The sequence below is a fragment of the Littorina saxatilis genome, linkage group LG9 (genome assembly GCF_037325665.1).
Source record: "Littorina saxatilis isolate snail1 linkage group LG9, US_GU_Lsax_2.0, whole genome shotgun sequence".
Taxonomy (NCBI): Eukaryota; Metazoa; Mollusca; class Gastropoda; order Littorinimorpha; family Littorinidae; genus Littorina; species Littorina saxatilis.
Window position 1 is genome coordinate 56575842 of NC_090253.1, and position 25658 is coordinate 56601499.

Below are 25658 nucleotides of genomic sequence, written 5' to 3' on the forward strand. Positions count from 1 at the left end.
ATGGGGACAGTGAAAAGCGTGTACTTACGGATTCGGGTGTGTGTGTGTGTGTGTGTGTGTGTGTGTGTGTGTATGTGTGTGAGTGAGTGAGTGTGTTTGTGTGAGCCCCGTTAAGCTGCCTTTTGCAAGTTTACACACCCTCATTAGGATGCCGGGTCGGTATATCCTGCCGGCAGCATAGGGAAATATTGTCAAAAGCCGTATAAAACGGTCAATAAATACCCCCAAATTAAGTTTCGTTTCGTTTTACGTCAGGCAGGAAAATGGAGGTAAAATGTCACGGATGCATGTTTTTTACACACCTCTTGCGTAATAGGTGACCGCGCATACACGGTAAAATTCCTCACACAAGTTCACACACAAGTTCGGCGCGCCAAAACTTCAGTTGACACTGAAAATGGACACCGCAGGGAGAGAGCGGCGGCAAGAGCAGCGAAGCCGATGTGACCGAAAGAGGCCGGTATGTTTAATTTGGATGATTAATGTTTATAATATACGAAAGCATGATATAGTCTACATATATTTTGTTGACATATAATTTTGAAGTAGTTGTAAATTACGTTGGTTTGTAAAGAAGTCTTGTTTTTTTATCATGACGTCACAGCGATGTTGTCGCGTAACCGGAAGTTTGTTGAAATCGTAAAACTTGACTCAACGAGCTGACGACGTCCATCGTCGAGTGAATGAGTTTATCAATCGAAAGACCCAGTTTTACTTAGTTTTACATTTGTTAAATTGAAATGAAAACTTTGAGGAACAAATTGAAAGAAGATGACTGATGGATAGCACACGGCGTGCAAAGGGCAAGTAACTGAGTCAAGCAAACCTGCAAAGATGGCCGCAAGGGAGATCGCCTGAAATCGTTCAAGGCTGTCAAACTCTGATTGTTTTAGTGTCCTTCGCTTTGTCTGATCACCTCGAAACCAACTGAACTTGAAAGGATACAGGTTGGGCTTTCACCGCAACCCTAAAGTAATCGTCTGAGTGCTGTTGTTTGAAAAATAACCAGATCAAAATACGGTAGGTGCGTGGAAGTGAGAGAAAAAATTCGTGGGTGAATAATATTCCTCACACATACAGTCGGGACATAGGTTATTAGTGCTACATGAGTTATCATGCTAATGCACTTTTCGGGTTGCAATTTGTTCTGCCTAAGATTTTCATTGGTGACGAAATTTAATTCAGAAGTGGTTAGAGTTAGACTAGATCTGTTGTAAAAATCCAGGACGTTATCAACTGATCATGGTTTCGACTTCTATTCAGCGAAAATGGCGCATTTCTACAAAGGCACCTTTTCAGAATCTTTGACAGCTTCACTTACGCTGCAGACACACATTTGAAAACCATACATGTTGTCGTCTGCTACTTCATAATCTGTCTCATTGGGGAAGTGCCTCATTTTGATTGAAAACTAGGGCATTGTCTTTAGCAATTTATCGCAAAGCCAGCAATACGGCTGATATCGGTTGTGTGTGTGTGTGTGGGGGGGGGGGGGGGGGGGGCAACGTGCATGCTAAAGTAACTGCATGAATGAAAACATTTGCGGATTCACCATTTTGGAATAGGTTTTTCCTTTGCGGCGATTGAAAAGTGATAACTTCTACACTTTCGATGTGGTAACTTTGTGATTACTTACAGGTGTGATTTAATAATCTTTTTAACTTTAAGTGATAGCACGATAATTACATACATCTAAGGGAAGTCAGCAATTGTGCGTTGAAACTGATTGATTTCACTTCTCAACATAAAAGTTGGTGTGCATGTTCCTCATTGTTTTATGTAGATCTTTATGTAACATGCTCTTGTTAACCTTCACTGTAGTTTTTGAAGGATTAGATGAATACCGTTAAAAAGTAACTGAAAATATTATTGGGTAAAACTAACTGTCTACTTGACTTCTGATCGTCCCTACGTTTAGGTTCGAACCAAGAAGTTCCCTCAAAAATACCTGGAGAAAAAAATCAGAATGATAAAACAAGTGAAAACAAAATTGTTCTGGAAGTACAGCAGGAGTGATGCCCGCCAAATTGTTTAATTCACAAAAACAAATTCCTTATATGAAATGGAAAAAAATAGATAACCAAATACTGACTTGCAATTGTATAAATTATTTGTCTTTATCTTCGTTAACAGACACAGACACTATTTTTTGGCCAAATGTGTTTGATGTTTGAAACATCAAACAATGAAATACTCACTTTCTTTTTATCTTACAGTACTTACACCTTTTTTTTCAGATGACAAGAGGGCAAGTGATGGTGGAATTGTCCCGCAAGAAGATTAAAATTTCTCATGTGAGTAAATATATACTTTTTTTTAAAGAAAATGTTGCAGGGAAATGCAGGTTCTTAAGTATTACTTGTTATGTTGGTTTTCTTATTTAATATATATTTAAAATTCCTCTGGTAAAAAAAATTGTTCTTTAACTGATAATTTGGTTTACGTATACACACAGAAATGTCAAGTAACACCACGATAGTATACTTTGACATCTTGACCAAAAGAGTGGGTCTGAAACTTTAGGTAGACTGAAAAGAAATATAGTGGACGCCGCTTAAAGATACACAGTCGGTTAATTCTCTCTCACAGAATCTCTCGGTCTTTAAGGCTGTACATAACAGTCATGTTGTAATTAAGCCAAACTGTAAATTACAGCCAGAATTATGGCCGCATTGATGAGCTATTAATTTATGAATACAGTGGTACTCCCGACGAACGACCCCCCCATCAGAGACCCTCTCCCTTCTCAGACCTCATTCTTGCTGACGGATTAGTTTTGCTATATAAATCACCCCCATGGCCGACTCCCCCCAGAACCCGATTTGCGACCGACTAGTTGTTACAATTTGCGACCTTGTAACGACATTTTCAAATCAAAACCTAACAAAAAATCGTAACGTTTTGCTTGAATCACTGAAAAAAGATCGCAAAAATCACTCGGCCGGAAATATAACAGACGACGCGTTTAGGTCTCGATTGCGCATGTCCGGCGTTCACAATTTTACGATCCCAACATGCCCTTTTCTTTCTTCTTCTTCTTCTTCTTCTTCTTCCATATTGTGACCACGGTCATTTAGGCTGACCATTATGTCACATTGTGGAGGGTTGCAGATTCCAAAGAGTGAAGAAAAAAAAAAAAAAAAAAACCTAGCTAGAATCTACTGGGGGCTGGGGAGTTCCTGCACAATGCAGGAACTCGACTCCTGCGCAATGCAGGAGTCTGGGGCCTGGGGGTGTGAGAGGAGGAGGGATGAAGGGGTCTCGTTCCAGTCCCTGATTGTTCTTGGGAGGAACTTTGTTCTTTGTCCACTTCCTTTCGAAAAATCAACAAACACACGCGCGAGCATCAACGATCTTCTTCTTCAACCATGGCTTCGAACTCTCCTTCAACTTCAAACACTCAATCGCGCGGAAAGAAGAGGACATTTTTGACTCTGGAACAGAGGGTGGAAGTGGTGAAACGGAGCCGTAAGGGCGAAACAGCAATTTCGATCGCGCGGTCGTTTGAGGTAGGAAAAACTCAGATTCAATCGATCGTCAGCGACCAAGAAAACGTGGTCAATCGATGGGAGACCGGCGAAAATTGTGACCGCAAATACTCCAAGGCAAGGAAATGTATTTATGGTGACCTCAACGAACGCGTTTGGAGTTGGTTTTGTGACAGGTGTATAGTCCTCTTCCAAATACTGACACCCATATGAACATAAACTCTTTTGACTCCCAAATATTTTTTTAAATACATGTAGAGGATACAATTAAAGTAAAAAAAAAAAACAGAAAAAATACATACCTCTTGCTTTTTATTGAATTAGATTATCAAATTAATTCACCAAACCACAACTGTAATTATGCCACAACTTCGACGGACCCTGAAGGTATTTCTCTCTTTCTCTCTGTCACTGATTTTTTCTCTCTCACTGTCTTTTTCTGACCTGACCTCACCCCCCTTGTAAGACCCCCCCCCCCCTTTTAAGACCTAAATTTGTCAGATTTTGGGAGGTCTTACATGGGGAGTACCACTGTATTTAATTTTCACTTAGTTTGACTTGGAAACCAACTTAATAAGACCCCAGTCCCACAAAGGCGAATTTCTCCGCAGCGCATTTGTCCTTGAGTCTCTGCGAGTGCGACTGACTGTAAGTCTGCACGCTTTTTCACTGCCCAGCGTGCGCTTTTTTCAAAGAAAGAAAGCCGTTTGATGTGTCACTGTGTTGTGCTCAGTGGCTAGGGCTCGAAATTAACGGGTGCCTGGTGAATTTTGCACGGAAAGTTGGTGACGGGCACGCAAAGTTCGCGTCAAAGGTGCCCGATTTGCACGCAAAAAAATCGAAAACAATGACTTTTAGTCAACAGAAGGCACCCATAGTTCCATCAGGGCACTCAAACTTTTTCAGTAATGGGCCCGGGTTGCACTCAAGGAAAAAGGTTAATTTCTAGCCCTGGTGGCAAGTACTGTGAACAGTGACTTTAGATGCGCTTCAAAATTAAATGATAAAATATTGATTTCTCCTCATTGCAGCCATAATTGTGGCTGTAATTTACAGGTTGTCTTAATTACACAATGACTGTGACAGTCCTGAAAGCCCGGCTGATTCTGTGAGAGACACTTCAACGAATTAATCCATCCTTAATAAAGCTGCGGTTGATAAAGCCAGCCACTTTAAAAACTGAATTTTTTAGGGTCCGGAATGTCCACTATATGTTATGCTTAAGAAAAAGCCGCTTAATAAAGCCATTTTTGTAACTTTTGTGGTGAAATTTAAAGCAAAATCCTGTTTCTTAGTCACTTGAGTAAAAGTGACTCAATTGTAATCGGCCAGTGTTTAGTCTGGCCAGACGGATGACGTGTCACAACCTTAAGGTTGGACTTTTCTCGGAAACTATAAAAGTGACCGAGTTCAAATTTTGTTTGATCATTACCCCCAACGCTTTAACATTAGTTTTGTTGACCCTTGTTAAGATCACTCACAGGGCAACCTCGAAGGAAAAATTGGAAATTTTATATAGATCTCTGAAACTATTCATCGGATTTGTTTCAAACTTGGTAGAATTCTTTACATCAAATTAGTAACATTAGCGTTTTACAAATTATGTCATCAAAAAAATAAGAGAGATAACTAGCCTTTCTGTTCAGTAACACAATAGCAAATCTACAGTAATAAACCTGATTGTGATTGACTAGATAAGTACAGAGCTTATTTTTCTGTTAGCTTGAAGGAAAACTCTCAACTTTTTATTCATGAAACTTTCAGGTACAGGAGAGACTTTCACTGCAGGAACGACAACAACAACACCAGTCCCAGCCAGCCTTACATGCTGCCGACTCCTTCTCCATCGCAGAGGGGGGTCGGGAAACCCCCATCTCCCCTCCGTCAGCCTTCGCCTCGTCGGCTGCCACGCCCGTCAACAAGCACAACATCTCCATCGTCGCCCAGCCCCCTCCCCTCAACCTGAGGGAGCTGCGAGTGGAAGAACAATCCAACAACACTGAAAGCGACATCAACTCTGATGTCTTGGACAGTTCTAGATCAGAGTTTGAGAGGATTTACACCGTTGCTGAAAAATATCACCATGACGTTGATGGTGGTGATGAAGATTTTGACCTTGACGCAGCCTTCATTGTGGCAGCTGCTGCTGACGACAGTCTCCTCGACAACCTTAGCAGAGGTCGTGGCGGCGACAAGGGAGATGTGTCTCCGGCTGATACGATAAAGAACAAATCTCCGGCCAGCGTGTGCTCGGCGGATTCTGTCGTTGTGCTCATGTGTCAGGAGAGAGTGACCAACACCGCTGTGACTGAAAACAGTCAAACTGCTGATAAGAAAGAGATCTTGAACGATGACCAGGTAATCCTTTTCTCTTTTCCCCCTCACTCATCAGTTATGAGTTTATAAAAAGACAAAACTGTTGTTTTTCTGGCAAGTTACTTCAATGACAAAACAGGGGTGTTCAAATACGAAACCCAGGGTTACCTAAACAACAGTTGGGAAAGACAGACACATTAAAGCTTGTAGTACCTCCAAGTCGAACATGGAGAGATAAAACTATAGTAAAAGTGACTGAGTTCAAAATTTGTTTGATCATTACCCCCAACGCTTTAACATTAGTTTTGTTGACCCTTGTTAAGATCATTCACAGGGCAACCTCGAAGGAAAAATTGGAAATGTTATATAGATCTCTGAAACTATTCATCGGATTTGTTTCAAACTTGGTAGAATTGTTCTTTACATCAAATTAGTAACATCTTTAGCGTTTTACAAATTATGTCATCAAAAAAATAAGTGAGATAACTAGCCTTTCTGTTCAGTAACACAATAGCAAATCTACAGTAATAAACCGGATTGTGATTGACTAGATAAGTACAGAGCTTATTTTTCTGTTAGCTTGAAGGAAAACTCTCAACTTTTTATTCATGAAACTTTCAGGTTCAGGAGAGACTTTCACTGCAGGAAAGACAACAACAACACCAGTCCCAGCCAGCCTTACATGCTGCCGACTCCTTCTCCATCGCAGAGGGGGGTCGGGAAACCCCCATCTCCCCTCCGTCAGCCTTCGCCTCGTCGGCTGCCACGCCCGTCAACAAGCACAACATCTCCATCGTCGCCCAGCCCCCTCCCCTCAACCTGAGGGAGCTGCGAGTGGAAGAACAATCCAACAACACTGAAAGCGACATCAACTCTGATGTCTTGGACAGTTCTAGATCAGAGTTTGAGAGGATTTACACCGTTGCTGAAAAATATCACCATGACGTTGATGGTGGTGATGAAGATTTTGACCTTGACGCAGCCTTCATTGTGGCAGCTGCTGCTGACGACAGTCTCCTCGACAACCTTAGCAGAGGTCGTGGCGGCGACAAGGGAGATGTGTCTCCGGCTGATACGATAAAGAACAAATCTCCGGCCAGCGTGTGCTCGGCGGATTCTGTCGTTGTGCTCATGTGTCAGGAGAGAGTGACCAACACCGCTGTGACTGAAAACAGTCAAACTGCTGATAAGAAAGAGATCTTGAACGATGACCAGGTAATCCTTTTTTCTTTTCCCCCTCACTCATCAGTTATGAGTTTATAAAAAGACAAAACTGTTGTTTTTCTGGCAAGTTACTTCAATGACAAAACAGGGGTGTTCAAATACGAAACCCAGGGTTACCTAAACAACAGTTGGGAAAGACAGACACATTAAAGCTTGTAGTACCTCCAAGTCGAACATGGAGGGATAAAACTATAGTAAAAATGAATGCTAAGTCTAATATGTGGGCTGACATGTACAAATTTCACCCCTATTGTATAAAGCTTTTACTTCCATTTTTTAAAATTTGTTTTTACTTACTTTTTACTCGAATAGATTATCATAATTATATGCTTATACTGTTATAGGTAAGAAATTTCACTGCATTGCACACACCTAAGATATTGCAATGGAAGTTTTAGTCTGGGGGACAGGTCATTTCATCATTTTCCATTCTGAACCCAAATTTTAGTTGAGAGGGATCACTTATGCATTTATTTTGCTTTCTTTGAAATGGCTTTTTACATTTCTGCAGTAGATTTCATTACCCTGTGTCAGTTACAGGATTTTTCCTGTGGACTAGAATTCCCGGCAATAACACTTTCTTGCTTTTTTGCGGTGGATTACATCATTCAGGCACATGGTACCCTTCAACAAATTTGCGGATATCAGCAAAGTCTGTCCGATTGGAACCACCATTTCTTAGCCTGTTTTAGTGTTTAGTCAATTAGTGTGAAATCTTTGCAGAAAATGATGGAGAATTGTTCAAGAAGCAACTTTTCAGCGAAAGTTGCTTCCGACTTTGTACAATGCCTGAGAATTTCACAACCCTGTGGTAGTTGCAGGATTTTACGGTGGATAGAAGAGATGAAATCACTTGTCGGGGGTTGTAGCGTTGTTGGTTGGAGCGTCTGGTTGATTTGGCTGACTGTGGATCGAGCCCAGGTACCAGAATCAACTTGAGGGGAGACCAGAAGGTTTGTACCACCCTCGTGTGCTAACGCATGCAGAAAGATTAATGCACATTTTAAACTTCAAGATCCCGAGTTTCCCGCGAAAGTCTAGGGGCTCGGAAACACAAAGATATCCAGCACGCCTTCCCCTGAAGTTGGCGTCTTGCTGCCCGCGTAGCGGGGTAGGAAAAGCAGTCTGGCACGCAATACTCTCACCATAAGGCAACCCTGACACAGTAAAAAGTTCAAGAAAGAAAGAAAAAAATCATTCTACTACCCTGCATCAGTAACAGGATTTTATGGTGGATCTAGAGAAGAGATTGAATCATTTCTCTACCCTTTGTCAGTTACAGGATTTCACGGTGGATCTAGAGAAGAGCTCGGCGGGAGGCCTGGGCTTCACGGTGGTTGGGTGTGCCAGCACCACAGGGGGCCGCTAAATGAAGGCCGGGGTGCAGGATCCGGCACTTTCCGATGGACGCCTTCGCCCACGTGACAGGCTCATCCAGGTCAGCAGTTTACATATATGTCCGAAAAACCCTTACCGAGTTAACAAAGGCGAGAAAACTGTCGCCTTTCACTGATAGCCTACTGGGACGATTCGATTCTCTGTTGCGGAAAATAAATCTGCAAAGGAAGTACAAGAGATTGGACCGCGATATGTATTTGCGTTGTAGTGGAAGGCATTTAAAAACACTTGTGTTCAAGTGGGCTACAAGCATGTTGGTGCGATATAGCCGAATTCACAATATACTGGACCGCAATATAGTGGTAGTCCCCTGAACTGTTTTACGGCAACTTACCAGAGTGAGACTTAATCCTACAGAGGATATATATAGTTTGGCTGAATTGTAAAGAAGATTGAAGCTTATTGCATATTGTTTTACAGTGTTTCCCATCACGTACAATTGAGGGTATTTCACGTAATAAATTAAAAAATCACGTTATTATTGCTTGCTTGGGGGTATAAAAACAAAGAAAAATCATTTGGGGGGTATACAAACGTAAACGAATTTCAAATGAGGGCATTGACTTTCGATCTTGAGCAATGGAGAAAAAATCAGAGAGAGAGAGAAGCAGAAAATACTAGTCAAAGTTTAAAACAACAGCTTGCTTATAAATGTATTGAACAGTTAAACAAACTAAAACAATTACAGCTGTAAATTTCAGAAAGATAATTTATGAGTCACTTGAGTGGCGGGGTAAAAACAGTGTGGCATGCAAGACTCACCATAAGGTGACCCTGAGAGTAAAAAGCTCAGGAACACAGAGGTAGAAAAAGAAGAAGTTACCATCTTGTCACCGAAATAAGAATACTTTGGAAAATTAATTATGTTCATGGGAATAACTTCAATAAGGAATGATACAGAAAGAATTTGAAGCACGTGGTGAGATTGACAACGGTGCAGTTGTGTTTGAGACGATCTTAGAAATAACTCCAATTGAAAGGCATTCAGCAATTACTTGACTAACGACCCATGCTCTCTTACCTAAAATGCATGTAGCATATGTGATAAACCCCTTTCATTTATGTTTCAGGACAAAGACAGTGCCAGTTCGGACTACGATTTGTCGGACACAGACCCAACATGGATTCCCAACGATGAGTCTCAAAAGGACCATGTTTCTGACTCTGACAGTTCTGCTGTAAATGAGCAAACAATACCCTCCCCTTTTCCTTACTTATCGGTTCCACTTGAAAATCCAAATGCTCCGTCAACATTGCAACGTTGCGATATTTCTTCCACATGTCATTCTTCCTCTGACAAGCAAGAGCCTGAAATTACTGGCTTTACTGTTGATCAAAGTTCAGGAGATGGACCAAAAAAGAAGAAAAAAGATAAATCTCATTGGTGTCTTGTGTGTGGTTTGTCTACAACAAAGTTGGAAAGACATTTCAATAGTTTTCACAGAGATGAGTCCATTCTTGTTCCATTGTTTCATGCATCGAGGAAAGACAAGAAAAAAGAATTGTCAAAGATGAGAAATTTAGGGGATCATAGGCATAACCGGAAAGTTTGGGAAGAAGGCAAAGGGGAAATTGTGGTAAAGCGCAAAAGTGCCAAAGAAGAAAAGCAAGTGAAAGACTTTGTACCTTGTCCAGAGTGTTACGGTTATTTCAATTCGAAGGACATGTACCGTCATAAGTGCGTAAAACCCTGTTGCAAGTCTTCAAAAGGAAAGGTTGTTGCTGGAAGACTTCTTCTTCCTGCTGTCCCGGGGAGTAAAATCACCAGGGACCATGACGAAGAAAAGCTGCGTGAAATATTGGAACATGTGAAAAATGACCCAGTGGGCATGATTGTTAAAACAGATATAACGATTCGGGAACTTGCACTGCGAGAGACGAGGAAGAATGGGTTTGATTCCGATCGACATGCTTACATTCGAAATAAACTGAGAGAAATAGCACGCCTTGTACTTGCACTCAGGAAAGAAAGTGGCAATCAGAATGGACAGTTGATTGATTTTCTGAAACCGGACATGTTCAGTACTATTGTCCAAGCTACACGTGTACTTTGTGAATTTTCAAAAGAGTCGTCCGACTTCAAAAACCCATCAACGGCAAAGAAAATTGGCCACACTTTGAAAAGATGCACCTTGTTGATGCAAGCAAAGGCCATTGAGCAAAATGACATGCAACTGAGACAGCAGTGCAAGCACTTCATAGAAGTCTTCGATGTTCGGTGGAATGAATGGGTTTCGTCGTCAGCCGCAAGAACTCTTTACAGAAGACATCAGAACAATGTGCAGCGACTTCCACTCTCGAAAGATATACAAAAGCTCTCGTCGCACCTATCACAGGTTGCAGAGGATGCAAAAAAGGACATGAAAAACGCTTCTTCTTCTCGGGACAAAACAACAGCTCGACATTCACTTTGTAAAGCTCTACTCAGTCAAGTGATCCTCTTCAACCGCCGAAGATCTGGAGAAGTGTCCAAAATGAAAGTTCAAGATTTTGAAAACCGTCAGCTTGATACAAGTGATGACATTCTGCACAGCTTGCCTTCATTTGAACAAGCTTTGAGTAAATCATTACAAAGGGTGGAGATTATTGGCAAAACTGGCACAATCGTTCCAATTTTGCTGACAGCAAATTTGGTAGATTCTTTTGAAACACTCATTGCATCTCGTCAAGAAGCTGGCATTCCTGAAACAAACAACTTTGTTTTCTCTCAAAGCTGCTTTGGTCATGGTGATAGAAATGGACACATTCGCGGAAGTGACACTCTGAAGATTCATTGCCAACAAGCAGATTTGCAGCACCCTGAACTTATTACGTCCACATCCTTGAGAAAGCACGTAGCCACAATGACTCAACTCTACAATCTTGCAGACAATGAGCTTGACGTTGTTGCTCAGTTTCTGGGTCATGACATTCGCACACACAGACGTTACTATAGATTACCTTCTGCAGCGCTTCAAGTGACGAAAGTGGCAAAACTTCTCATTCAGTTGGAGAAAGGAGAAATAACAAACCCAACTTCTCTGGACAGTGTCGACATCAGCGATGACATCATTGTTGACGAGGAGAACGACGACGATGAAGAAGATACCCATCCTCAAACAGCAGCCTCACAAAAAGGTATTTGAACTAATTAGAAAATGATTTGTTTCTATATAATGCTTGGTATCAAATTTCATTGACAAGCACTAGAGGAGATGAGCTGGTGGCCATACTAAGGCAGGATTTTTTCGTTAAACTGTTAATTAACACAGCAGGAGCTGAATGGACCCTACCACCTGTCAATCAAGTCAAAACTCTACTCCAATCAAATGCAGCCCAGCGCGAGCCTTATTTTAATATTATTGAACCACAATCAAAAGCCAGCAATCGTGAGCCTTATTTTAATATTATTGCACCGCGCAATCAGAAGCCAGCAAGCGCGAGCCATAAATCACGTATTGAACTCGGCTCAAAAGATGCACGGGACTTGTGTGCTTGTATGACTAATCTTAGTAATCAGTTCTCTCGAGACTGACCGCCATCGTTTGTTTTTTTACGTTTTCGTCGTTGCCTACTTGACTAAAGAAGATGGATCTGGAAGTTTATTGTCGGTAAAACTTTTGTTTCGTTGGAAAACTTGTTAAATTCAGTGGAGCAGGTCGACGGCGTAAATCTGATACGTATTGAAAGGGTCAAAACCGTCAAATTGTACGGACACAGACTGGGAAGGGCTGCATTTTGAGCAGCTGGTTTACGTTTAACACGGTGGGAATTGAGCGCTTGTATGATTGGTCAAAGTTATTGCGAGACTTTTGTCAAGATGTTTGTTTCTTCCCACAACTTGGCGGAGACCCTGACAGCATTTTTAAGTAAACCACGGCCCTGGTATCCAAAAAGAGACTTTTTAATTTTACTCTTTTTTTTTATTTCAGGACAAGGACACCACAACTTCACTGGATATCCGCAGCTGTGTGGCCAGACAGGGTCATCTGGATCGCTTCAGTCTTCTGGTGGTACGCTCTCATCTGGATCGCTTCAGTCTTCTGGTGCGACACGGTCACCTGGATCGCTTCAGTCTTCTGGTGGTAAGCTCTCATCTGGATCGCTTCAGTCTTCTGGTGCGACACAGTCACCTGGATCGCTTCAGTCTTCTGGTGGTACGCTCTCATTTTTCACCTTTGTTTGATGCGTCGAGGTCAGATGCCATGATTGTTTCACCTGTCGGTGCAAATGTTGCCCCTCAGCCCTACGGACTTCGGGGTAACTTTTGCACTGACAGGTGAAACAATCATGGCATCTGACCTCGACGCATCAAACAGCAGTGAATAATGTATAATTATTATTCAGAGGATCGGATAATTGAAGGAATAAAAAACGCTCGCGCTGGACCCGAGTACTCTTCAGACTGGCTCGCTCCCCCAGTATGAACGTTTTTGTCTTGTGCACGTTTAAGACCAAGTGATTGCTCTGTGTGAATTACAGGCATTCCCTTTGCTATATAAATGCATTGCATGCGAGCCGAGGATGTGTGTGGTGACTGGCCTTTCTCTTTTATTTGATCACAGTGAAAAATATACTGCCGACCCTCTTCATAACTTAACAATATAAATGTTTGGAATGCCTGTGGTGTGAATGTTGGTTTCTGAAATTAAACTTAAGCGATTGTTCTGTGTGTGCTGATTGATCTCTACAATCGTAAACGAGAGGCTGGTCTCGGGATCCAACATCTGAGAAAAGTTCCTCATAATATGTGTAAAAACCATCAACATCACTGTGAGAAAATAAACAATACAAACACAACCAGTTCCCCTGTGGAACATTGTGGACTTTCCCACAACCTGACCTACAAAAATCCTCTGCGTGCGTGTGATGATGCGGGAAATAACCAGCGAGCTGGCTGACTGTTCTATCAGGCTGCGTGTTGCCCCGCCGGTGTGAATTCCTCCCACCGTTAAGTCGTTTTTGTGAAAAAATAAAGTCTGCTGAGCACAAGTACTAGCGTACTCGGGGATAAACAATAGTAAACAAGAATTAAAAAAAATAAGAAGAAAAGAGATCGCCCATGCCAGGAATCGAACCCGGATCACTTTGACCATAGGCGTACGTGCTTTCCACCAAGCCACCAACTCTGACAATTTTGCCAGTGAACTCAAATGCCTAGAGTGCTAACTTCAGGTCGCGCGCACGCGAAGTGGCACACGCACGCAAAGCCTGGTGTCGGTGGCTGGCTGGCAGTTCTATTAGCCGAACAGCAGTTCTATCCCACCGCGAATTGCGCCCACCGCCAAGAGTCGTTTTTGTGGATTATTTCGCATTTAGGTCCCAGCTAACATTATGAAGTTTTAATACGATCAATCGGACCTATTATCAAGTTAGTGTATCAACTTTTGAACGAACTGCGCCCAGTAGTTTCCCAGCAATAAGCTGTTAAATCCAGACAGACAGACAGACAGACAGACACACAATTAAAGTCTGCTGAGCCCAAGTACTAGCGTACTCGGGTATGATGTACACTTATATCCATGTTAAGTTGACCTTTGACCTATGTTTTGATAATGTTTCGACCACCATGACCTTTTTCTACGTCGAAAGTGACTCAATCGAGCGTTTGCTCTTCTTTTTTAGTAAGTTATCAGTCTTTGCGGAACTTGCATGTCTGAGCGCGAGCTTTTCGTCAAATCACTGACCAAATGTGCATAGAAATGTAAACATTTGACAAGGCTTCCTTGGTTTTCGTCTGCTCAGAACCCACATGAAAAACAAGTTACAAGTTACTGACACATGACTGGAAAACTTTCTCTTCTTGTGCATTATACAATACAATTTTACGTATTTTTGGAATGTGCTTTTTCTGAAAGTTTGTTTTGGACAGTTCTATTCCCCAGTGCCATGACATAAGTTGTGAAGGTAGTGCTTTTGTAATTGTTTGCTGTCTGTTGTGGTGTTGTCTGTGTTTAATCTGAGGAAATTCTCAAGCATTGTATCATTTTTCTCTGTGCAGCAAGGAAAGCCTGGTCTGATGATGAAGTCAGCGCTGTGCTCAGACACCTGGAAAGCTACATCCTCCTGGGTCATCTGCCTGGCAAAGAGGTTATTGTCAAGTGTCTCATAGAGGATAAGGCTCTCAAGAACAGGACGTGGCGAAACGTCAAAGATTTTGTAAGAAACAGAATCCAAAAGAACAGGTGCAAGGACTAGTCATTTTTTGTTTGTTTGTTTGCTTAACGCCCAGCCGACCACGAAGGGCCATATCAGGGCGGTGCTGCTTTGACATATAAGGTGCGCCACACACAAGACAGAAGTCGCAGCACAGGCTTCATGTCTCACCCAGTCACATTATTCTGACACCGGACCAACCAGTCCTAGCACTAACCCCATAATGCCAGACGCCAGGCGGAGCAGCCACTAGATTGCCAATTTTAAAGTCTTAGGTATGACCCGGCCGGGGTTCGAACCCACGACCTCCCGATCACGGGGCGGACGCCTTACCACTAGGCCAACCGTGCGAGTCGACTAGTCATTGAGATCACTGTTGTTCATGCTGTGGTTGTCACTTTTTGTTAACAGAGTATTGTCAGGAACATCATTCAGTTCTAGTCATTCTAAGACACAGTTTTTTTTATCAGTTGAGAATTAGTTCTCAGCTGTGTTTACTGATTTTGACAAAAGCCATTAAATTACATATTCTTACTCCAATTCTCATAAATACATTGACTTCAATCTCACATGCTAGATGTCGAAAAAAACACTCAAAATACCTGCCCTTAGAAGGGTGGTAACCAAGCAAAACGAAAAGCCATAGCCGTTGCTATGAACTGACCTTGCTCAGTTACCCATAACACCCTGCGCACCACGTGAGCGCCAGCATCCGGAATAATTAGAAAGTTCACCTGCATTCTCGTCCAAACATAAATATTGTGTTTACAAAATATAATATCGGTACTTTCCCACAAAGTACAAAAAAGTCAACTACATGCAACACACAAAACTAAACCAAAGCTCAGCAACGACAGCGTTTCCTAACAGTGTGGTTGATCTCTCAGGATTTCTACGTTTTGTATTGAGACATGACTGTACAGGGAAAACTCTTGATTAGTATGCTTGATCTCTCAGGATTTATACTTTTTGCAGAGAGACATGACTGTACATGGAAATCGCTTGGTGTGAATCAGAATCGGAATCAATTTTCAGAATCAGAATCAATTTGTATTGTCTTCTAAGCTTTCTTATAAGGTATGTGTGCTTGATTTTGCAGGATTTCTACTTTTTTGTATTGAGACATGACTGTACAGGGAAAACTCTTAATTTGTATGCTTGATCTCTCAGGGGTTCTACTTTTTGTATTGAGACATGACTGTACAGGGAAAACTCTTGATTTGTGTGCTTGATCTCTCAGGAGATCTACTTTTTGTATTGAGACATGACCGTACAGGGAAAACTCTTGATTTGTGTGCTTGATCTCTCAGGAGTTCTACTTTTTGCATTGAGACATGACTGTACAGGGAAAACTTGATTTGTGTGCTTGATCTCTCGGGATTTCTACGTTTTGTATTGAGACATGACTGTACAGGGAAAACTCTTGATTTGTGTGCTTGATCTCTCAGGAGTTCTACTTTTTGTATGGAGACATGACTGTACAGGGAAAACTCTTGATTTGTATGCTTGATCTCTCAGGAGTTCTACTTTTTGTATGGAGACATGACTGTACAGGGAAAACGATTTGTGTGCTTGATCTCTCGGGATTTCTACGTTTTGTATTGAGACATGACTGTACAGGGAAAACATGATTTGTGTGCTTGATCTCTCGGGATTTCTCTCTCAGGAGATCTACTTTTTGTATGGAGACATGACTGTACAGGGAAAACTCTTAATTTGTATGCTTGATCTCTCAGGAGTTCTACTTTTTGCATTGAGACATCCCAGCCAGCATGATTCTGCGTGACGCATGCGTTATTTCTGCGTTTTTCATGCGGGGATGCGTACGGCCTCGTGACACCTTCGCTTCGCGCGCGTTACTTTTCGCCAACTTTTACGCAGATTGTCGCATTCGAAACGACTTCACCACGCAGTGTTTAGCACGCATGGATTCAATGAAAAGGTGATTGCAATTTTTGTTTTTCCTAATTTTATACCGTGGGTTTATGCATTTACTTCATGAAATAATTTATTATATTTTATGTTATTAAAAAATATTTACTTTTAAATTTTGGTTATGAATAGTTATTCTTCTTCAAAAACTTCATTTTTTTTTTTTTTAGAAAAAAAATTGCATAAAAACTTTCAATCCGTTATTTTTCAGTTTATCTTAAGACAGTTTCGGTTAAAAAAAAATGCATTTAAAAGTTTAATAAAAATATTTTTATTTTATGTAATGGTTTTCCCATTTAATTTTTATTTAATCATTTTGTTATTACTAACATTTATTTGCTTAATTGTTATCCTGATTATTTTTATCTTAAAATAAATATGATTATTTTAATTTGTATTATCATTATAATTGTTTTAGCATGTAATATAATTATTGTAATGGGGATTTGGTATTGTTGTAGGAATCAGCTTTCCACAAAATAATGTCGTGGAAAAATCTAGGCAAAGCATAATAAAAATATTATATGAACAGAAAAGATAACTGAAATCTATATGAACACCCATAACAAAACGATAAAAACATTTAAAAAATTCAGATTAAACAAAAAAATGTAAACTAAAGTAACTTTGAAACTAATTATCTACTCAAAATAAAGGCTGATGTTAATGGTTACATAAAATTTGTTCTCAGCATATTTTCATTTTATTTTATTTTGCTTTGGAAGAAAATCTCTATGAAAGTTCAATTTCAGGGGAGACAGTTACCTTGACTGAAAAGAGCAATTTATTGAAGTTATTTCCCTTGTCTGTCAGACAATCTCCAACTTCCTGTTGGCAAGAAGTCTGTCAAATCCACATTGTATCGGCGTTTTTTTGCTTTTTCTTCATATTGACTTGTATTATTGACTTGCTTATTGGATGCAAGGTAATCTTATCCTTCTCTCTGAAATGAAGATTGACTTCTTTCAAGAATAGGTAAGTTGATCAACTGAAGGAAAGATTTGGGAATTTGAATTTTTGATAGCTCGCGGCTTCGGCTTCCGAGTTTGATGGCAGAGAGAATTTCTCACACTTTCGATTTTTTTTTCGCCTAGAAGAACACTGTTCTATTCATTCATGTTTGTTTTGTCTGAAAGATGGATGAATGAACTAACTTTTCCAAAAACATAAAGTTGATTGATGCAGTGGTTTGTTTTTAAGGAGTTGTGGAAGAGTGAAAATACCATCCGAATCCCGATTCGCGGGTCGCTCACGGCACCATAAAAACTGAATTTTCGTTTATCATTTTATGTCTCATTGTCTGTTTCTTGGTGAACTTTGGTTGGTTCCTAATCTGGTCGAGTCATTGCGGCAGCAGTTGTCAGGAGCTTTAGTAGTAATACTAATAGGCTCTTCATATATCTGTTTTTGTTTTATTTGTATCTTTTTATTTTTCCACAGATGTTCAACTTTCAGTTCCGCATACTGACATAGACTCATAGTCATAGTGGAATATTCTGTGTCTGAGTCTCGGAAAAGAGAAAAATTACCCTTGTTCCCGAGGCATGCATAGACTAGAGAGGCAGGCAGAGGCTGTGTCAGCGTGTGCAGTGATAAAGTTGAAAAACAGATTTTTTTGAAATAAAAATAAAAAATACATCACAGAGAAAATAAATATACTAATTTAGTGAAATTGAGATGCTTATATTTAATAATTAATATTCCAGTTTTGATGTTTGCGTGTTACTGTTACTGTTAGGTTTGGGAATCAATGTGATCCTATTTAACTTCCAAGTATTTATTTTTTCAGAAAGCTTTGACTTGAGTATGACGGTGCTCACTGCTTGTTTGAACTGAAGGTGAAGAAAGCTGAGATGGACAGTGACCTTAACACCGCCACCGATGCCAGTAACGCAGACTGTCGTTCCGTCCCGGCAAGGTGAAGATGAACAGGTATGGCTCGATAGCAATGAGTGTCTCATTCAGAGTCATTGATAGTGACACTGACAGCGTCTTTTTGTTCTGTGACTTTGGCTTATTTTGTGTTTTATTCTTTTAGTTATAACCAGATGTGTCAAACAAATTCAGCTGATCTCTTTTACTGTTTTAGTGAAACAAATGTATTGTTTCCAGCAAAGGGAAAAAAAATCGGGTGGGGGCGGTTGGTCGATTTTATTTTTATATTTAAATTTTTATTTTATTTTAATAGTTTTATTGATGTTTGTTTTTAATTAACACAGGCATCTCATTGATGAGAAAGTGTGAACTGTGTCCGCGGGATGCCAGAGAAGAGTAACTTTTCATCCAAAGTCTGCAAAATTGAATTTAAAATTTAACCTTTTTGATGAATATTTTTGAATGAATACAAAAAGTTCTAGTGTTTGGAGGAAAAGTTAAGGTCAGTTCAACTTTAAACAAGGATTTTTAGTGTGTGTTTGTTCTTCTGTCTAAAAAAAAAGAAAGAAAAAATCTGCTTGAAGTAAATACACACACAAATTTTCATCTCCAACTGCTGAGTCCCTACATCTTTTTACCCCATCAAATGCCACTCTGTATGCCCCTTTAAAAATTGATTGCAATATATATATTCCTCATCTTCTCCTGAATTCAAAAATATAGAGATGTCACGTTTACTTTGAACATTTGCTCAGATTGTTTTTTAGTGCTGATGGTTTCTTTTCAGGCCGACAGATTGTCTAAAATATGTATTGCTTCATGTAAATGACTTTTTGTTCTTCTTTTCTTCCATTCAGCGGACACAAGACTACGAGCAGAGCAGAGCGGCAAGATAAACATCAGTTCTTGCTGCTGGAGAAGGTTCTACAGGAGCAGATGGACCTGATGCGACTAATTTAGTAATTGGTCGCCAAAGAATCATGGTGGAGCCAGAGCCTGTGCTACTGTTCGATGGAGTCATCTTTTTACTGTTGAGTGTGGAAGATGTTGAAGGCACATGATGGATCTGTCGAAGGAGTGATCACTGGTAGGTGGCTTTGAATGCTATTGTTGAAGCAGACCAGTCATGCCTGTGCTATTTTCCCCAGATAACTGTAGCAAGATCTTGTGAGAGTGACATGTTATTGTTAGACGCTCTTTAGGCTTTAAATGTTACCTTGAGTGTGTGCTTTTTGGAGGATGCCAGATGTCATCACGGTTCACGGGTGTATCTTAACTGTTCATCAGTTCTCAGTCATGACCAGTTTCCCATTATCCTGGGAATTCATGCAAGGTTTATGCGTATTGGTCACATTTGTGAATTTAACCAACACATTTTGATGATAAAACTATGCTTATGGGTACGCACAATGATGGGCCTCTTTTTCTCATGTGGGGTGCGGAAAATGCATGCACCACTTTGTTTTCTGTGATCATTGCATCTGTGAGAAATAATGCAAATATTGCTCTGTGGCCAGAGCTGCCATCTGCTAGGTTTTCAGGGATGTAACAGAAATTGCTACGCTGTTTCCTCAAGTTCAAAATTGCAAGTGCTACACTCAAGCAAATAATCACAAACATGCAACAGTGCCTTCTTGTGAGTTCTGATTCTCACTTTGTGTAGGCATCGGATTATGGGTCAGAAAAAAATTGTCCACACTGAATAGTATCACGGTTGACGCTCTCTTCTAACTATGTTTGTGCTTTCCAAATGAAGATTTGTGAGATAGTATTGAATGATTGATGCAGGTCACCTGAGGTGTGTGATTACATTTTATGACAATGCTACACTCAATCACCATTTGCTCTTCTGAAAACTTTTTTTTTTAAAGCAAGTGCGATTATTGATTTTTTGTTCCAGGTGACAGTATGATGCTTCCAGATTGAATTGTTTGTATGTGAAGAAGAGCTGTCTGAATATTTGATTTTTGGAATTCAGTTGGCTTGTTTTGTTTGTTTCAGATCCATGACCATGAGCTCGGTGTGGTTGGTGGACATGAACTAAAGACGACTACTGATGCTGTGATGACGAAGGTGTTCCATAGGCTACACAGTTGCTGACAGCTAGGGGGCTATGGGGGAGGGCAGGGAAAGAGACCATGGTGTACGCTGCGACTAAAAGCCATCGACAGTGAGTTGTTTTTCATAATTTGTAAAATCATCCTGGTCCTTTTAGGAAGAAGATAAAATCCATGTCTACAAAACAACAAGTTATTTCTGTCTCAAATTTTGTTCTTTGGAATCAATTTTAAATTTGCCATGTTTCACATGTGAATGATAGTTGTCAAAGCTTTTACGCTTAACATTAAATTGCTAGAAGCCAAGTTCCTGAGCTCATTTGTCAGTGTCATGGATTTTCGACTACATACGAAATAAGGATGTTAGCAAACGGTATGATGTCGTCACATATGCGTCTGCACGTCACAGTACATGTATTATGAATTTCCGAAGGCCCCCAAAGAAAAAGTCATAGTAAAGGTAACTTTAACCACTTGACTGCCTTATGACGGGTATACCAGTCATGCGCTTGTGCAGCCGCAGCGCCTTAGGACGGGTAAACCCGTCTTCTCCGTTCCGGGATTTTCCAGAAATGCTACGTCACTGCTGACACACAAATAGCAGCCAATGGCTTGGTAGGATACCTCATTCTCATGAATAAACATAAATGGTGACGCGGTTTTGCGTTTGAAGGCTATTTTCGGCCTTGTCGACAGGGTATGGGAGAGAAATCTCGACTCGTCAAAATGGCTAACGGTGACTGTCGACCGGGCCCTAGTAGGGAAAAACAAAGCCGGACTGACGCTACAGGCGGTGCAAATGATTATGGATACTGACAGGGGAAGGGGGAGATCTTCTTTCGGACAATTCGTTGGAAACAGGTAGATGACAGTGATTATAATCCTTTCTTGGAGCGAGCAAAACAGCCACCTGTGTTTGATCCACAGGCACCGGAAGATGCACCGGGCTGATTTTTCAAAAGTTCATATTTAAACATCATTATAAGCCAAACTAATTATCATTTCCATGATTAGACACTAAAAACAGATTCTTGGTTCAATTTCCTTTAAAAACAACATAGGTTTTACTTACCTACCTACTGCCAGTTTGAAGCTAGATTTTTTTGTGAATTATTACACCCCAAACTCCAATATTCCCTGGCAGTCAGGAATGCACATACCCAAGTTTTGATTGGCAGCGAAAGGGTTAAAACAAATATTAGGGTAGGTATTTTTTTTTTACTTCTCTTCTACAAGGATTACAATGTGTTGTAATTTCCTAACTCAAGTATAGTTGGTGTGTTGTAAAAGCGTATGGTGTGTATGCAAGTTTGTGTGTCTGTATGATTTTTAGCAAGTTTACAGGCGTCAGGAAATAAACTTGAGACTTTTCTCAAATCAGTGATAGTTGTTTGATGATCTAAGTTCATGTTATTTTTTGTTTTGTCATGCAGAGGCTGTTCCGTGAAGCTGTACGGGTGCCACAGGTCAAGACCTTGAAGACGGCCGTTCAAGACTGGTTTTTGGAAGCCTGTGATAAAAGAAAGAGACAACAGGCCATGGAAGAGCCTTCATGATTTGGTTTGCAGTAATTGAACTTTGTAATCTTTGTAGGCTTATTTACAATGCTAGTTGCAAAAATGTGATGAATGTAAGATTTGACTCGCCTGAGAAATTGCTAGTGAGTAATTGTATTTCACAGTTCAGGTCTGTGTGGCTGATGGGTAATGTACAGAAGAGTCTGGGGTTTTGTTGGACATTATTTAAGCTAAGCTTTAAACTTCACACTCTTCTACAGATGATGTTCAGACATGATGTACCCTTTTAGGTTGTGTCAGAACGACAGAAGACTAAACTGGAAGTGCTCAACTACCATTACTATCAGTGGAGACGCATGGATGCATTTGAACTTTTCTTGTGGGTATCCCATACTAAAAATATAGAATACATGATTCTGGAAAAGCTGTTCAAGGGCACTTACACACTATATTCGATTTTTAATACACGACTCAAACCTTCAGGCTAAATTAAAATGAATAAAATACAAGTATAAAGAGTTCAGAAAAGAAGAAAACAAAAAGTGAACAAATAGAAAGAAAAGGTTTTAACAATTCCTTGTCATTTATGGGAGTCGAACGCAAACAACCTAGGCAGCTTGAAGGAGACAATGCATGATGCGGGTTTTTGTTGTTCTTTATTATTTTTTGGAGTTGAGTTGAGAATTTAGAAGCGAGACTAGAAATATACTTTTTTTATTTTTGCTGTTAAAACCGTTATGATTGGATTTCTATAGATGTAAGTCTTGGTGCAGCTGATAAAAATTTAGCCCTTGAATGCAGGCAGTGTAAGGTAAATGAAGCAAAGTTCTCTCCGAAACAGCAAAAAAAATGCATTTCAATTATATTGATCCTCGCCACCTTATTTTGTTTGCTGAGCAGCTGGCCGCTGGAGACTTGTCTATCATTTTGTGAGTAAGCTGCGTGTTTTACATCCATTTTGAGATGGCAAACCTATGTTTTACGCAGTCTGATAAGGTTTTTTTAATTTATGAGTTTTATGTCATGTTTTTTTTAAAATTTATGAGTTTATGTCATGTTGGTGTGCTTATACATATCAGTGGAGAAGGGGCATTGAATAAGTGTTTCTTTTTGATATCATTGTTCTGAATTTTGACTATTAGCTGGCATTTTACCTTTTGTTTCATTATTGTAGTTGTTACTTTTGTGTAGTGAAACTTGATAACTCACTGCTGCCCATGTCTAGGTTGTGTCAATTGTTTTTTCTTCACTGAACGTACCACTGATTATCAATGATGACATCAGGGTTTTGTTCTGTTTTTTCTCTGGCATTTGAATTTGCTTCAAATCATTGTGAACTTTTTTTTTCCATGCAAAGTTACTGGTATATGTGAATATGTTAACACACTTCAAATCAAAACCTGAAATGTCTCCTTTTTAAAAGTAATTTTTGTAATTTCTTTTATTTAAATGGTACACATTCATATGATTGTCTCCCTTTTTTTTCCTTTTTTTTTTTTTCCTTTTTTTTTTCTCTCTCCTTCTCTTATTTTGTTTTTTTCTTTCTTATTCTTCGGTTTGTTCTTCCTTTTATCTTCTTATCCTCTTTCTCTTGCTTGTTCCTTGTCCCAGTATGCTTTCACGCCGCCCCATCTAATTATTTTGTGCTCCATCCACATCTGAATTTCGTTCAGCTGCCTTGTCCGAAATGTGTGTGGGGCACATATGTATGTTTAATGTCAATGTTCATGTTTCAAGTTCCTTGCTTTGTGAATTGCATACCAATGTTTTATGCAGTCGTGATAGATTCTAAATGTATGTGTTATCCTAGTTTGGTATACATTGACTGGATTTCGATCCCTGGAGAATGGGCATTAACTAAGTGTTTGTTTGTGATATCATTAGTAATCTGAAGTTCAACTATTAGCTGGCTTGTAGAACTTTTTTTCTCTTTTTGTTGCTGTTCTGTATTCAAACATGTTGATACAACTCACTGCTGCCTATGCCTAGGCTGTGCCAATTATTTATTTATTTGTTTACATCAATGTGATATAGTGACGAGTGTACATCAAAATTCTCTCTTATAAGTTATACTGGATTCTTCACTGCATGTACTACGGCGTATCGATGATGACTATCAGGGTTTTGTTCTATTTATTCTTTGTTCTGCCAATTTGAATTCTGCTTTGAATAGTATTTTGATCATTTTTGTTTCTGTGCTGCTGGTATGTCAAAATGCAGTGAAATTAAAACCTGGAAGTCACAATGGCAATAAGCGAGATTCAAATCTCTCCTTTGTTTTAATCAATTTATTTGACTGCATTTTTGTTTTAGAACTTGTACATAATTATGATCATCTCTGTTATCGAACCTGCACGCTTGACCTTTGTCTTTCTGGATCAATACAATGTTGTGCACTGCCCATTATTTGTTTGTGAGTGCGTAAAGCGGTTGTGTGGTCTGCGTAAAATTGTGTAGGTCAATCGTGACATCTGCGTGGAGAGTGCGTCAAATGCGTGAGAATGCGTAAAGCAATTGTGACATCTGCGTGGAGAGTGCGTCAAATGCGTGAGAATGCGTACAGCAATTGTGACATCTGCGTGAAGAGAGCGTAAAAAGCGCGTAATGCCTGAGAATGCGTCAATAATTCGTGACATCTGCGTGGAGAGTGCGTAAGATGATCAGGACATCTGCGTCAAGAGCGCGTTAAATGCGTAAAGCAATCGTGTCGTCTGCGTGGAGAGCGCGTTAATAGCGTGAGAATGCGTAAAGCAATCGTGACGTCTGCGTGGAGAGTGCGAATTTGTCTTGGTGTCAAATAAGCGTGCGCTGGAGGTGCGTATGGTCTGCGTAATCTGAGGGAAAACGAGTGTGTCACGCATGTATTTCGCTTTGCAAAATCGCGCGCGTTACGCATGCGTCCAGTGCAGTTGTTACGCAGAGTTTGGCGACTGCGACACGCATTCGCTGCGCAAAATTTTGCTGGCTGGGATGACTGTACAGGGAAAACTCTTGATTTGTGTGCTTGATCTCTCGGGATTTCTACGTTTTGTATTGAGACATGACTGTACAGGGAAAACTCTTGATTTGTGTGCTTGATCTCTCGGGATTTCTACGTTTTGTATTGAGACATGACTGTACAGGGAAAACTCTTGATTTGTGTGCTTGATCTCTCAGGAGTTCTACTTTTTGTATGGAGACATGACTGTACAGGGAAAACTCTTGATTTGTATGCTTGATCTCTCAGGAGTTCTACTTTTTGTATGGAGACATGACTGTACAGGGAAAACGATTTGTGTGCTTGATCTCTCGGGATTTCTACGTTTTGTATTGAGACATGACTGTACAGGGAAAACATGATTTGTGTGCTTGATCTCTCGGGATTTCTCTCTCAGGAGATCTACTTTTTGTATGGAGACATGACTGTACAGGGAAAACTTGATTTGTGTGCTTGATCTCTCGGGATTTCTCTCTCAGGAGATCTACTTTTTGTATGGAGACATGACTGTACAGGGAAAACTCTTAATTTGTATGCTTGATCTCTCAGGGGTTCTACTTTTTGCATTGAGACATGACTGTACAGGGAAAACTCTTGATTTGTGTGCTTGATCTCTCGGGATTTCTACGTTTTGTATTGAGACATGACTGTACAGGGAAAACTCTTGATTTGTGTGCTTGATCTCTCGGGATTTCTACGTTTTGTATTGAGACATGACTGTACAGGGAAAACTCTTGAT

At 40.2% G+C, this 25658-nt stretch overlaps 1 protein-coding gene and 1 long non-coding RNA gene across 3 annotated transcripts; both read left to right on the plus strand.

Annotated features, from left to right (window-relative positions):
* The first annotated feature begins 105 nt into the window (after positions 1 to 105).
* On the plus strand, positions 106 to 16291 carry LOC138976544 (uncharacterized). 2 transcript variants are annotated; one of them, XM_070349400.1, is made up of 8 exons: positions 106 to 460; positions 2238 to 2294; positions 5253 to 5846; positions 6426 to 7019; positions 8305 to 8466; positions 9497 to 11543; positions 12338 to 12562; positions 14407 to 16291. In XM_070349400.1, exons 1-5 carry the CDS (start codon positions 398 to 400, stop codon positions 8395 to 8397), a joined length of 1401 nt encoding a protein of 466 aa, XP_070205501.1. In that variant the 5' UTR covers positions 106 to 397; the 3' UTR covers positions 8398 to 8466; positions 9497 to 11543; positions 12338 to 12562; positions 14407 to 16291. The 2 variants fall into 2 exon arrangements, with proteins under 2 accessions (XP_070205501.1, XP_070205502.1); XM_070349401.1 differs by lacking the exon at positions 106 to 460 and adding an exon at positions 506 to 1020.
* A 925-nt stretch (positions 16292 to 17216) lies between these two features.
* On the plus strand, positions 17217 to 20469 carry LOC138976545 (uncharacterized). Its single transcript, XR_011459061.1, has 3 exons — positions 17217 to 18425; positions 19226 to 19455; positions 20370 to 20469. It is a non-coding gene; the product is annotated as an uncharacterized lncRNA (long non-coding RNA).
* Positions 20470 to 25658: the final 5189 nt, after the last annotated feature.

Bases quoted from the DNA above. Each gene is read 5' to 3' on its own strand.
- LOC138976544 (XM_070349400.1), top strand. From the start codon at position 398: ATGGACACCGCAGGGAGAGAGCGGCGGCAAGAGCAGCGAAGCCGATGT. The intron at 2,295-5,252 runs GTGAGTAAATAT...TGAAACTTTCAG, and splicing joins AGAAGATTAAAATTTCTCAT to GTACAGGAGAGACTTTCACT. The intron at 7,020-8,304 runs GTAATCCTTTTT...ACCCTTTGTCAG, and splicing joins AGATCTTGAACGATGACCAG to TTACAGGATTTCACGGTGGA.